At 52.8% G+C, this 13,275-nt stretch overlaps 1 protein-coding gene across 2 annotated transcripts in view; it reads left to right on the plus strand.

The window, feature by feature from the left end:
- The window catches only part of CABIN1 (calcineurin binding protein 1), a 151,760-nt gene that overhangs the window by 78,231 nt on the left and 60,254 nt on the right, over positions 1 to 13,275 (plus strand). For both annotated transcript variants that reach the window (XM_087857550.1, XM_045802485.2), the window contains exons 27-28: positions 6,079 to 6,261; positions 10,942 to 11,273. In XM_087857550.1, coding sequence (XP_087713676.1) covers positions 6,079 to 6,261; positions 10,942 to 11,273 — 515 coding nt within the window. The remainder of the gene's footprint in view (positions 1 to 6,078; positions 6,262 to 10,941; positions 11,274 to 13,275) is intronic.

Here is a 13,275-nt window from a genome sequence, read left to right on the forward strand (position 1 = left end):
GAAGCTGCAGGCTCCTTAAGCCAGAACTTCCCCCCCAGACACATATGGGCTCCCCATGCCCCTTTATCAGGGCATAATGCTAGCATCCATGCTGTTCACGGTGCTGCTTGAGCCTGTGCTGAATTCAGCTGGCCAGGAGGCAGGTGGGACATGCTTAGGGTGGTTTGGGTCTTGCCCAGAGTCATCATCTGCCCAGTGATAGTCATTCTTTAAGAGCTTTTCATTCCTCTCATTCACCCTAGTGATGTAAAAGAAATGAACTTAGTTTTCTTTTAATCTGACTTGCTTCTTGGTGTTAGACATTGGTGTAGGTTGCTTCCTAGTATTCAAAACCAGGATGATTTTAAACAGCTTTGTGCCAACCCTCTCCAAAAGGATTGGAGAGAAACTTGGCCCTGGGCTGTCATTTGCAGTGATGTGCTTGTCCTCTGTTTCCCAGACACGCACCTCTCTCAGGGGTGGGCAGGAACCTTGGCAAGCACCCCCCACCCCCTTGCTTTACAGGCCTGGTAAGAAGAGGTCCCAGCTCCAGCCAGGGAGGGCACCTCAGTGTGCAGAGCTCCCCCCTCTCCAGCTCTCGCCCAGCAGCCCGCCTGCAGGGGGCACCACGCGACTGTGGTTGGGGTGGGGGGTGAGGCTTCCAGATCCGTGTCACTTCCTTCTAGCATCAGCCTTCCTCAGGGCTCCTTAGGTGCTCTTGATCACCCCTGGGACGAGGGCTTGTCTAGAATCACCATGGTGCCCCCCAAGGCTGATGCTGGGTTTTGCTCTCCACCCTTTCAGAGGGTGGGCTGTTCTGGGTTCTCGTGTGTATGTCTGAGAGGCTCAAAACGGGAGGCCAGGTCACAGTCTCTCAGCTTGCATGTGTCCTGCTCCTTGGCTGTGGCTGTTGTTGCTGTGGATGTTGTTTCTAAAGAGTCTCATCAGAGGCCGCACCTGCTGATTTTTGCTCCCAAGGGAGCAGACCCCCCCGAAGCCCAGTGCTGCCTGGTCTTGCCCACGCCATTCTTAGTGCAGTCTGCTGCCTTCCCTGCTCGCTCTGGTGCAGTAGAGGTTTCCTCGGTAGGCAGCATCACGAGGGTATTAGCATGTTGGGAGTAAATATCCGTTTACTAAGCCAATCCATGGTTTTTGTAATAATCACAACTGGGATTCCAGCAAATTAGTGATTCTTTAGGCCCAAAGCCCAACAGCTTGTGAGTGCGTGAGCTCATCAGGCAGCGTGCCAGTTCTTGTGAGATCCTCCTGGCTAGGCTCGCTTCCCAGACGCTTGCCACACGATGTGCTGCTCAGCCGTGCAGTGACTACAGCTGGATGCTGGCGAAAAGCGCCTGCCCTGGCCTGACTTTCAGAAGGGCTTCTTCACTGCAGAAGTGTGGCCTGCCATCTTGTCTGAGCCATCGGTATTCTCTTTGTCAGGGCCAGAGTAAATGCTGCACGGTGAGATTGGTCACTGGGCTGTCACGCCTGCATGGCAGGCACTAGGCCAGGCCCCTGTGGGGATCCCATTTGTGTGTTGGGGACAGAGCAGGGAGAGCAGTGATAAATATGTTGGGCGGCCTGGAGCAGCCCAAGTGGCAGACCTGGGATGGGAGTGTGGGTCTGAGACTCCTGAGTCCTGAGCTCCTGCAGTCACCCTGTGTGGCCTCTGGAGCCGAGGTTCTCCTTTCCACCGAGACTGCAAATGGGCTGTCCCTGCCATTTCTCTGGGAGAAGTGATCCCCTCACACTGGGGACTTGGGTTTGGGACTTCTCATGAGGGCTGCAGGCCTGCCAGGAATCCCCATTTGGTGCTCACAGAGCCTTGGGGTCTGGCCTTGCAAGTCAGGGAAGAGCCCCTCACTGAATGTGAGACAGAGGAGTCCAGCCAGGTCCCTGCTCCCCCATTAGTGAGACACAGAGCTTCTGTGTTGGCCGCTGAAGGGTCTTATATACACTTCACGTCCCAGTTTCTGTTGTTCCACCAGCCCAGCTGATACTGATACCCACCAGTTACAGGACAGTAGGCATTCCAAAGGCAGCTAAGGAGGAAGGGCTATGGCAGGCTCTGTGAGGCTGTCTGAGAGGTCACTGTCTCCAAACCCTGGTCTATGATCAGACATGGGTGAAGAGGGTGGAGCTGCAGAGCTGCCTTTGGAAGCACAGGCCTAATTCCTTGTTTCTCTGTGCAGGCAGGACCACTTTGGACGGCCCTGTCATGTCGGTGTGTAAGAAGCGATTACCACCCCATCCACACGATCCTGCTTAGGCATAATATGCAGACTGGCATAAGCAGAACCCTGTGCCCATTCAGAACAAAATCTCTAATGTCAAGTTGGAGACATTATTGGGGAAAAAAAACAGCTCAGGTTCTCTGAAATAATAATGTTGATAATCAAGGGGATATTTTGTCAACACTTAGGGTGTATCGAGTCCTGTTTCAGGCACTTTACATGTATTAACGTATTTAATCCTCGTAACAATTCTGTGGAATGGACATTTATATATATCACAGTTTTACAGCGGAGAAACTAAAATGTAAAGAAATTATGGCAATTGCATAGGCTCTCCAACCTAGTAAGTGACTGAGCAGGATTTGAACTAAGGCAGCCTGGATCTCCCAGAGTGCAGGCCTTTGATTTTGTTGAAACAACTTTACATTTTGTTGCAAGGTTTTTGCCCACCAGCCTGCTCACTTCTGCCTTCCTAGGAGGCTCCCAGTATTTGAGTTAGTTGAGCAAAGGATTGGAAGGTCCTGGGGGCCGTGTCTGCCTCTCTCCCTGTGTCCCCAGATGCTGCTGTACCATTGACCTCTCTGAGAGGATATGTAGTTGTAACTCATGGGTGGGCAAGGGCTTAACCTGTTCAAGGTCACATAACTAGTGAGTACCATGAGAGGAACTTGAACTTGGCTCTCTTGATGCCTATTTCATTGAGCTTCCTCTTTCAGATACACAAAGTTGGAGACAAAGTTTTATTTTTTAAGGTTGTGTTTTGTCTTTTATTATTGGTTTATTGTATCTTTTTTAAAAACGTAAGGGGCGCCTGGGTGGCACAGCGGTTAAGTGTCTGCCTTCGGCTCAGGGCGTGATCCCAGCGTTGTGGGATCGAGCCCCACATCAGGCTCCTCCGCTATGAGCCTGCTTCTTCCTCTCCCACTCCCCCTGCTTGTGTTCCCTCTCTCGCTGGCTGTCTCTATCTCTGTCAAATAAATAAATAAAATCTTTAAAAAAAAATAAAAAATAAAAAAAAATAAATAAAAACGTGACTGCCTTAGGCTTAACAAAATACATGTTTAAGTGATCATAGTCCACCTTCAAGTGATCTCATACTACTCATGTGCAGTGAAGGAAACCATTTCTTGTACCCTTGTTTTCATTCCTTTTACTTTTACATAAATTATAAGCTCACAATAGGCTGCTGCTAGTTTTGCTTTAGGCAGTAGACAGGAATACTTTAGAGGAACTACACATGAGGAAAAAGAATGTCTTTTCTATTATTACTTTAACCATTTCTGAGGAACTTCATTTCTTTATGTAGATCCAAATTTCTATCTGGTTCCAATTCATTCTACCCGAAGAACTTTCTTTAACATTCAGATTTCGTGGTAAGGAATCCTCTCAGCTTTTGTTTCCTGAAAAAGTCTTTATTTCTCCTGCATTTTTGAGACATATTTTCACTGGATATAGAATTTGGGGTTGACTTTTTCTTTTTTTAAAATTTAAGTCATCTGGACACCCCAAGTAGGGCTCAAACTCAACAAGCCTGAGACGAAGAATCAAATGCTCTTCCAGCTGAGCCAGCCAGGCGCCCCTGGGGGTGACTTTTTTTTTTTTTTTTTCCTTTTAGCTCTTTAAAGATGGTGTCTGACTTGCATGGTTTCTGATGAGAAGTGTGCTGTAGTTCTTAACTTTGTTCCTCTATATATGATGTGTCTTTCTCTACCTTGGAGATTTCCTCTCTACCTTTGGTTTTCAACAGTTTGTATATGAGACCTCTAGGTGTGGTTTGTTGTTGATGTTTTCGTTTTTGTTTTTTTTTTTGAGTATGTGTGGAGGAGTCTTTGCCCTGCTTCATGTTCTCTGAGATTCTTAGTGATTTGATGTCTTCCATTAATTTTGGAAAATTCTCAGTCATTATCTCTTTAAATATTTCTTCAGGCATGTGTCCATCTTATTTCCCTCCGGGATTCTAATTAGATGTTAGGTCATTTGGGTTTTCTTGGGTGCTCTGTTCTGATTTTTCCCCCCACTCTCCTTCTCTCAGTTTGGATGATTTCTACTGACCTGTCTTCAAGTTTTGGTTATTTTTCCCTCAGCTGTGTCAGGAATGCTGAGAAGCTTGACAAAGGCATTCTTTGTCTCTGCTCTTGTCTTTTATTTCCAGCATCTTTATTTGACTCTTGCTCATAGTTTCCGTCTCACTCCCCAAACTCCCCCTCTGTGCATGCATGTGTCCACCTTTTCTACCAGAGCCTTTAACATACTAATCACATTTATAAATCATATTCATCTTAGTTTTTTTTTTTAAGTGTATTTATTTAGTAATCTCTACACTCAATATGGGGCTTGAACTCAACCCCAAAATCAAGAGTCACATGCTCTTCCAACGGAGCCAGCCAGGTGACCCTGATCTTAGTTACTTTTAAATTTCCCATCAGGTAGTTCCAACGTCTGGGTCATCTCTGAGCCTAGTTCTGTTGATTATTTTCTCTCTTGACAATGTTCTTTTGTGTGTGTTTGTGCCTCATTTCTATATTGAATATCAGATATTATGTGTAGGACAGAAGAAACTGAAATAAGTCCTATTTATGCCTGGAATGGGCTTCTCTCTCCTGTTTCTAGGCTGTTAGGAGGGGGAGTTCGGCTAGTCAGAAGTTGAGCTGGGGTTGGGTTTTGTTGTTGCCATGGTTACCTTCAGTGTACCACTGGTTTCGAATTCCTGTGATCTTACCTTATGCTCACAGCAGAGCTGATTTGCCAGAATATTTTCTCAGTGTTCCATTCCCACCTTCAGCCTTAGGCCTTTTGTGTACAGTTCAGGGAGGGTCTCTCTCCACGTTCTTGCCCCTTTTCCTGTGGTAGACTGCTTTGCTTGTTACTCATGCTTGCTAGCCTGGGGTAGGGGCAGGGCTGGTTCTCTTTTGTCTTTGTCCAGCCTCAGACTTAGACAGACTGTGTCCCTGCATCACAGGAGTGGGCTTTTCTTCCCCTAGTGGTGGGAGACTTCAAATGTTTGGGCCCCAAATGGTTTCTTGTCCCTCCCTCGGGACGTGTTTCTTTTTCCTTCTCACAGCTGCAGTGGGTCTTCACCTGTACCCTGGAGGCAATAAGATTTGCTCTCTCTTCCCAGCTGGCTTAAGGCTTTTGTGCCCCAGGGCCAAAAGGTCCCACCAGCGCTTCCTGCCTTTCCTATAGCAGCAAATACGGCTCCTCTCCAGGCCTGCACCACCGGAAGGTTTCCTTCAGTCTCTCTTCCTGCACTGCCCCTGATCTTTCTTTCTCATGAGCACATGTGGAGGTCCGAGGAGAGGAGCTAACACATGGGTAGCAACCTCCCTTGTGTCTGTGTCTCCCAGGGATCTCTGCTTTCACTCTAGACTGCACTTGGCATATAGTAACCAGATAGAAATGTCTGCAGGACTCTCTCACCTGCTTCAGTTGTTTATGCCTATTGTCTCTGTGTGGTAGAAACGCTATAGAATGGTGTACTACCATGCATCTCTTTCCAACTCCACCTTCAGCAAGATCATGTTGGCTGGTAGCCTGAAACTGGCCATGGTGGAAGTATTTATACCACAGAAATCAGTAAATGCTATAACCGCAGGTTTCCCCCACTACCCTGAGAGCCAGTTGTTAACCATTTTCCAGAACACCACCATTTGGGGAAACCCTACAAGGTTGACCATGGAGATTGATGCCTTTGGTGAGTGGCTTAGTGTCCTCCAGCACGGGTAGGACTCAGCAGGGTCACAGTGGCTGTGCTCAGGCCATCTCCTCTGCAGGGCAGTCACCAGGACACTCAGCCTGGGGAGGCCCCTCTGTGTTGGAAATGGTGTGGATTCATGCTGCTGCCCTCTTTCCCTCCTTTTCTCCTTAGAGCGCAGCCAGGACAGCACAGCCGTGGCGCTCTCAGACTCTAGCTCGACACAGGACTTCTTTAATGAGCCTGCCAGCTTGTTGGAGGGTTCCCGGAAGCTATACGTGGAGAAGAAGCTGCCCATTTCCAGTTCCCAAGCAGGACCGACTGCTAAAGACCTTCAGGGGGCCACAGAGGAAAGAGGTATGAAGACCTAGCTTTGTGCGTTAGAACTGCTTTGGTGACCCGTGGCAGTCTGGGCAGTCTGAAGAACATGGGCTCCTGAGTGGCCCACGTCCAGCCTGGCTCCTGTCCTCACACCTCCACCTGCTGCTCTGGGACCTCAGTTGGGCAAGTTACACCCCTCTCTGGGCCTCTGTGCTCCCTGTAGGGTGGGAGCGATCCCAAGGCCCACTCCGGGGGTTGTGAGGATGAAACGAGGTGACTCAGGAAGGAGCTCGCACGGTGCCTGGAGTCCAGTGTGCACTCAGTGACACTTGTCGTTGTTGTTGTGACCCCGACGGCCCAATGTGGGAAAGCCACGTCCATGACGTGAGTGCCCGTATTTTTTTTTTCTTGCTACATAGTCATGAAAAAAGTCTTTGGATCCTAAATGTCACCAATGTGTTTTTGTCTGAATCACATCAGGCCTTTAGGAAAAAGTGCCCCCTTTGTGGAAACCAGTGGGCAGAGCCCCATGCCTGCTTGCGGGAGAGCACAGGCAGGCTGCATGTCCACGGTGCCGCTCTGGGGCTGCAGCTGGGTGGCCGGCCACAGGTTTTGAGAGCTCTCCCACCCTGGCCAGGGCTTGCCGAACAACAACAACAACAACAACAACCCAGACCCATGCTCAGCGGCCCTGTGCCAGGCACTGTGTAAACTCCTTTTGTCCTCCCAAACACCCTAGGAAACAGCCCTGCAGCTCTTCCCACGTTACAGGTGAGGAACCTGAGATTCGAAGAGGGTCGGGAATTTGCCCAGGGTTATTCGGCACCCTTAACCTCTGCCCCATTCTCCCTCTCTGGGTAGGCTGGGAGGGGCAGCTAGGGTTGGTGATGACGTTCCCAGGATGTGTCTGCACAGGCCCTGGCTGGGAGAGTTGAGGCTCGGGTTCCCGTGTAGATGTGGCCAGAGTCCTTCGTGCTGGCGATGGGCTATCCTAGCCCTCTGCTCCTCACCCGCCTCCCCTGGCTGGCCTTAGTGGCTCGTGAGGCTGCGTGCCTGCAGGTTGGCAAAGGTGCCCCCATTAGGGTCAGGTAAGAGGAAGGTGAGGCCAGTGCCTCACTTTCCCACTAAGCACTTTTTATGCTGTCCCAAACCAATGTTGACATTCTACAACTGACATAAACACACTGCAGGGAGTTTGGAAGGGGAAGGAAAAAGTTACCAATAGTCCCCACGCTCTAATACAGCAACTCTCGTTCACGTCCAGTCTTACCAGTAAGGTCATTTTAACTGTTGGACAGGCGAGTCCTGTTGTCTATGCTCTGGGGCCCATCGGGCAGTGAACTGCTGTGGGTGCTCTTGTGTCCTCACAGACCTCTCTCCACCATGCTTGGGGGGTGGGGGGATGGAGGCTGGGGTGCTGAGCCAAGAGAGGGTCGGCTGTGCTCTGGCCTGCACTATGCTGGACTTTCTAGACACACGAGGGGCATCCTACCCCTGCCCTCCTTCCATTCAGAGCCATTGGTTTAAGCAGCCAGTGTGGTGGCTTGCCACTGGTAAAGAAAGTTCGAGCAGAGCCAGAGTCACCGCAGTAGCTGGTGGGCTGGAAGGGAAGCATCTTAGTTCTGTGGATGCGTCTCTCTGCTCTAAGCCCAGCTTTTCCTCGTAACCACAGTGAAGTTGGTGAACTTCCTGTTGGGAGAGTAGGTGCAGCAGGGAACATGTTCTGAGCCTGTAGCAGGCAGACAGCATAGGGAGCAGTGTGCTCCTCTAAGCCTGGCTCTGGCCAGTGGTGGTCTCTGACACCCTCTCCTCCGGGCTCCCAGTGGGCAGGAACCCTGGCCACCAGGGCTCCAGCAGCTTTTGGCCCCCTGCAGAGAACCAGGATATGGTTCTGGGCCAGGCCCGGGTGTGTGCCTGTAGTGTACTCCACACCCCAGCCCTTCAGGTGTACCCTCGTGGGTGGCCCTGCCACCAGCCTGCTGCTTCTGTCATGGCCAGTGGCACAGGGCTCACTCACACATTTCATGGGCATTGTTGAGCAGCAGGGCGTAATGGAACCCAAGTCTGTGCCAGGCCCTGGGTGCCAAGGGGAAGTAAGAACAGCTCTGACAGCTGCACCCTTCCAGGTGCCCTCCCTGCCATGGCCTCCAGCAGGCCCCGGCTCCCGAGGACTTGCCTCCCCTCTTTACTTCTCCTCTCTGGTTTGTGACAGGGTGCCTCCAGGAAGGACGTTTCTCCAGAGGTGACTGTTACAGCTAGTTGAAGCTCACCTTCTTTGGGGTCAGAGCTTCAAAAAAATGTATAATATGAATGTAGCAACAGTAAAGGTTTATTTATTTTTTAATAGAGGAAAAAGCTGCCCAAATTTCACTACCTAAACACAGGACACCCTATTCTATCACTCCGAGGACAGCACAGTTTGTCAACAGCTTGTGGTGCAGACAGTGGACATGGGTGCCTGGCCTGGGCCCTCCCTGCCACCTGGGCCCAGGGCAGGATGTGGGTCAAGGATGCTGATATAGCTATCAGGCCCCCCATTCAGGGACTGCCATCCTGTGGCTGTGCCTGCCCCTTGCTGGTCACGTAGAGGGCCTGAAGACTGTGCCTGAGCGCCATGCTCAAGTTGGGCTAGGGTGGCAGTGACTGGAGTGGGAGTGGCCTGGCGCGTGCACCATGGGCATTCTCAGCCAGTCCTCATTGCCAGCAGCAGGCACCAGGCAGTGGTGCTTCGCTTGCTTTTTATCTGTAGGAGGAAGTCTTCTCACTTTCATGCTGCCAGGGTTAGGATTGGGCCTCCTGGCTGGGAAGTGCTGTGTGGGCTTATTGACGTTTCTGACCCCCTTCCTTCCACTAACATAACCTGTTAGGCTCATTCAGCCATAAGAGTGGACACTGTGGGTGAGGCGTGTCACCCATGTCTCCTGGGCCTCTTCAGGCCACCCGGATCCCAGAGCAACTAGGTTTTTCACTCATTCTGGCACCGCTGTTTTTTCCTCTCTTTTTATGTGTCTTCAGACATGCCTTCTGAGCTCTCTTTGGATTAATTCTTGATCCTCTACTCACTTTCCATAAGAAACCCGTGTGTCTTTATGTGTGAGCACACGCTTAGCATCTTACTTGAACCCCTGGGAGGCCTGCATCTTCATCCTATTTCCCTGTCTTCCTTGCGCCTAGCACAGGGCTAGGCCCAGAGTGGCTGTTCAGAATGTGGTTGTTGAGCTATATTTGAAATTTGTCACTTGAATTGAACACTAGAAATCAGGCACATTTGTGAGTAAGGCCATGGTGTCCTTGTAAGATGCTGCCAGCCCTGAGCAGACTCCTGGTTGCCGTCATTGAGCTCTGAGTGGGTGCGTTTGGGACCTGCATAGTTTCCTGAGCTCCCCTGAAAGGAGAGCATAGTGTCAAGATCAGATGTGCCCTGTTTTCCAGTCATTCAGTCAGCTTCAAACTAGACCCTGTGCTAGACTCTGGGTGATGGGGGAGGGGGAGGCATCCGTGCATAAATGCAGTGGGATGGGTGACATCAAAAAGGTGGTGCACAAGGCTCTCTGCACACCCCACCCTGGGGCTGGGGAGGCCTGCAGGAGGAGGTGACACCGAGTGGAGTCCTGAAGGATGAGAGCAGTGGGCAAGGCAGGGGAGGGAGTGCAGATGGTGCGTCCAGAAGAAGCAGCAGTGGAGAGGTAGGAGCAAGGAGCGAGGTGTTCCCAGTGGTTGGTCTCAAGGTGTGAGGCCAGAAGCGGAGCTAGGAGGAATGGCAGGACTGATGGGAGGTGGCCTTGCATGCTGTGCTGAGCAGCTTGGCTCTGTCTTGCTCATAGTCTTTCCTTGGCAGGGAGAGCGTGATGTGCACCTGATGCCTGCATGGTTTTGCTTGGGGGAACTTGGGACCTCAGTCCTTGACCACTCTGCCCTGCCGCAGCAGTTCCCAGCCTTCTCCTGGCTGCCACTACAGTTGGGAAAGGATCATCAGGCGGAGGGCAGGAAGGGGCTCAGCCCACTGTGGCAGACAGGCTTCAGAGTTGGTGCCGGGCTGCTTCTCTGGCCTCCTCCACACAGGCCTTGCCAAACTCCCAGGTGCCCAAGAAGCCGCTTTACCCTTGATGCTTGCCCCCACCCTCTGCCTTCCATCCCTCCCTCCTGGTCTGTTCATCTTCTTCTGTAGCCCCTGCCCCCCAGCTTCGGCTCTCCTGTGTGTGAGCTCTTGGTTCATGCTCAGCAGCAGCAGCAGCTCTGGAGAAGGATGTCGGGTGGACTGTGGGCTGAGGTGCTAAGTGGTAGAGCAGGTGCAGTCCTTTGTGCGCCTTTCCTGGCTGTTTTATGCCATGGTGGTGACGGCCACACCTTCCTTCTGTGGACTGCTTGCCCATGCACATGCACAGGCCTTGGAGGCAGACAGCCTTGTGCTGCCATTCGGAGGGGGACCCAGAGCCCCACTTGCCACCCCCACTATCTGCAGCCTCGGGGCCCCTCTGCTGTGTGCCAGCTGGGACGTCCTGTTTCACGGGGGAGGAGACTGGGAGGCTGTGGAGGCCTCAGCCAGTAGGGGCAGAGCCAACACCAGGCCCCATGCCTCCTACTGCTGGGCCGTTGAGTCCAGCAACTGTCTAGCAAGGGCACAGGCCTAGCTGTGCCTGTCGCCTCACTAAGGTGCCTCTTTTGCTGGTGGTGGACCTCTACCGAGGTGACCTTTCTTTTTCTTCTTACTCCCAGGGAAAACCGAGGAGTCCTTGGAGAGCACAGAAGGCTTCCGGGCCACGGAGCAAGGCAGCCAGAAGCCTGCTGCAGACCCCCCAGCCTCTGCCTGCATTGCTGTCAAACCCGCAGCATCTGCACCTGCCCTGTGGGACGGGAGGAAGAGAGCTGACCCCCTTGCGGAGCCAGCAGCCTTTCCCCAGGGGCTGCCGGCTGGGGCGGAGGAGCGGCGCCAGTTCCTTACGGAGCAGTGTATTGCCGCCTTCCACCTGTGCCTCAGTCGCTTCCCCCAGCACTATAAGAGCCTTTACCGACTGGCCTTCCTCTACACCTACAGCAAGACCCACCGGGTGAGTGAGCTGCAGGCCTGCTCGGGGCAGGAGAGGGGTTTGATCTTCCCAGGGCCCACAAGCATCTGAGTCTTGGTGGGCAGAAGAGACACAGGTGGGAGCTGCTCAAGGTCTTGGGCAGTGGTACCTGGAAGGAATGGGACAGGAGAGATGTAGGAGGTGGGTCCATTCAAGAGTGGTCCAGCTTTCCAGGTGAGAGTTGGTGAGGACAGTGGGTCGCAGCAAGGGATCAAGGGAGGAGCGGGTGTGGGGGCTGTTTCCAAAGCAGGATCTCAGTCCCAGGTACTGGCTGTGGTCTGAAGGATGGGGACCTCCACACTCATCAGCTCTTGTCTGTGGGGGCCAGTGTGGTGACTCTTACTCCACTGTCCTCAGCATGGCCCCACTTGCACACCCCCAGATGCCCTACAGAGCCACCCCCGCCATCCCAGGGCGTTGCTGCAGGCTCCGTCTCCTGCAGACGCATCTTGCAGAGAGGCCTCCGCGCCATCATCCTGCCCCTGGGCTCGCCTCTCCGGTGCAGCTGCCAGAACCATCTTCACAGCCTCTGTTGCATGGGGGTTGGGTGCTGACAGTCTCCTCCAGCTCTTTTGGAAAGCAGATGATGTAGCGATTCTGAACAGCTGTGCCCCAGGCTTAAGCGCTCTCAGGGGCTTCCCGGCCGGCCGGACTGCTTCTGTTGGCATGTAGCCTCTGTGTAGGGAGGGTGGCATGTGTGCTCTTCTACTCCCTTTTCGTGCACCTGGGAGGCGCTGGAGAAAGCACCCTGGTCACGGCGCCTGCCCCTACCGAGCTGCATTCTAAGGGACAGCCAGATTTTTTAATTTTCAAATATGCAAACAAGCAAATAAAGTTAGTCCCATTATGACCCATGCTACAGAGAAGACAGTGGGGGACACACAGGAGTGGGGGTGTTGCTGCAGCTCCATGAGGGCACCCGTGAAGCTCTGACCTGTAGGGTGGCCATGGGCAGAGTGGGGGACAGGGGGTAGGTCAGAGGACAGGGAGAGAGCCCCGATCAGGCAGATTGCCTGGGCGTGTGGCAGTGCTGGGTGAGCCAAACTGGTGTGGGAGAGGGCCAGAGAGGGCCGGGGTGGTGGGGTTAAGCAGGGGCAGCCCTTGGAGTCTGGCTGTAGTCTGTAATTTTGTTTGGCCCTGCTACTCAGTAAGGTCCGGGCTCAGAAACTTCTTCCTCCCAGAGCGCCCCCCCCCCCCCCACTGCTGACCCCTCTTCACCAGCCTCTGTGGGACCTCTGAAGAACCAGGAAGGGCAGTTAGCTGGAGAGATGGATGCTGGCTTGGCGCCGGTTACATGACAGGAAGTTGTTACTTGACAACATTGTGTTTGGGAACTAGGCACAGGTAGGTGCCCTGTCACAGTCGTGACTGCCCAGCATGCTCACATGGCTTGATTGATTGCTGTCAGAGCAGAACAGGAGAAGCTGGTGTTGGCGGGCCTGGGGAAGGAGGGGATCTCGTTTTGGGCTTTGTCTTTGCTTCAGGGCGTCTGGTTCTCCTGGCTGACACTGAACCTCCTGAGCCTAGTTCCTCACTGTCCAGCCTGCATTTTGCAGTGGACCTTATCTCTGGTGCTCTGGGCCTTCGGAATATAGGTAGACCTGGGTTTTAATAAAACCCCCTCTGCAGCAGTCTTTGGGGACCCAGTGGCTGACACTGCCCCTGCCCCCCACCATGTTCCAGTAGTGCTCTGGGAACTTTCCTTCTTCCCTCCTTTGAGAGCAGCAGAGCTCAGGGCAGGAGCTCTCTTGAGTCTCGGTTGGTAGGGACACTAGCATCCATCATCTAGATCTCCACTGCCTTGGGTGTCCCCCTCTTCAGATGCTTCCCCCAGGCAGCCAGGTAGCCCCTCTGGCTGTGGTCAGCTCTTAGTAGGACTTGGAGCTTCCTGTGCTGAGCCCAAACCTTCCCTACACCGTAGCGGGTGGTCTTCTCCAGAAGCAGATGCTGTGACAGAATTTGGGGTACAAGATGCCTATTAGGG

Source organism: Ursus americanus, chromosome 30 (assembly GCF_024610735.1).
Source record: "Ursus americanus isolate L20-20 chromosome 30, mUrsAme1.1.p, whole genome shotgun sequence".
Lineage (NCBI taxonomy): Eukaryota > Metazoa > Chordata > Mammalia > Carnivora > Ursidae > Ursus > Ursus americanus.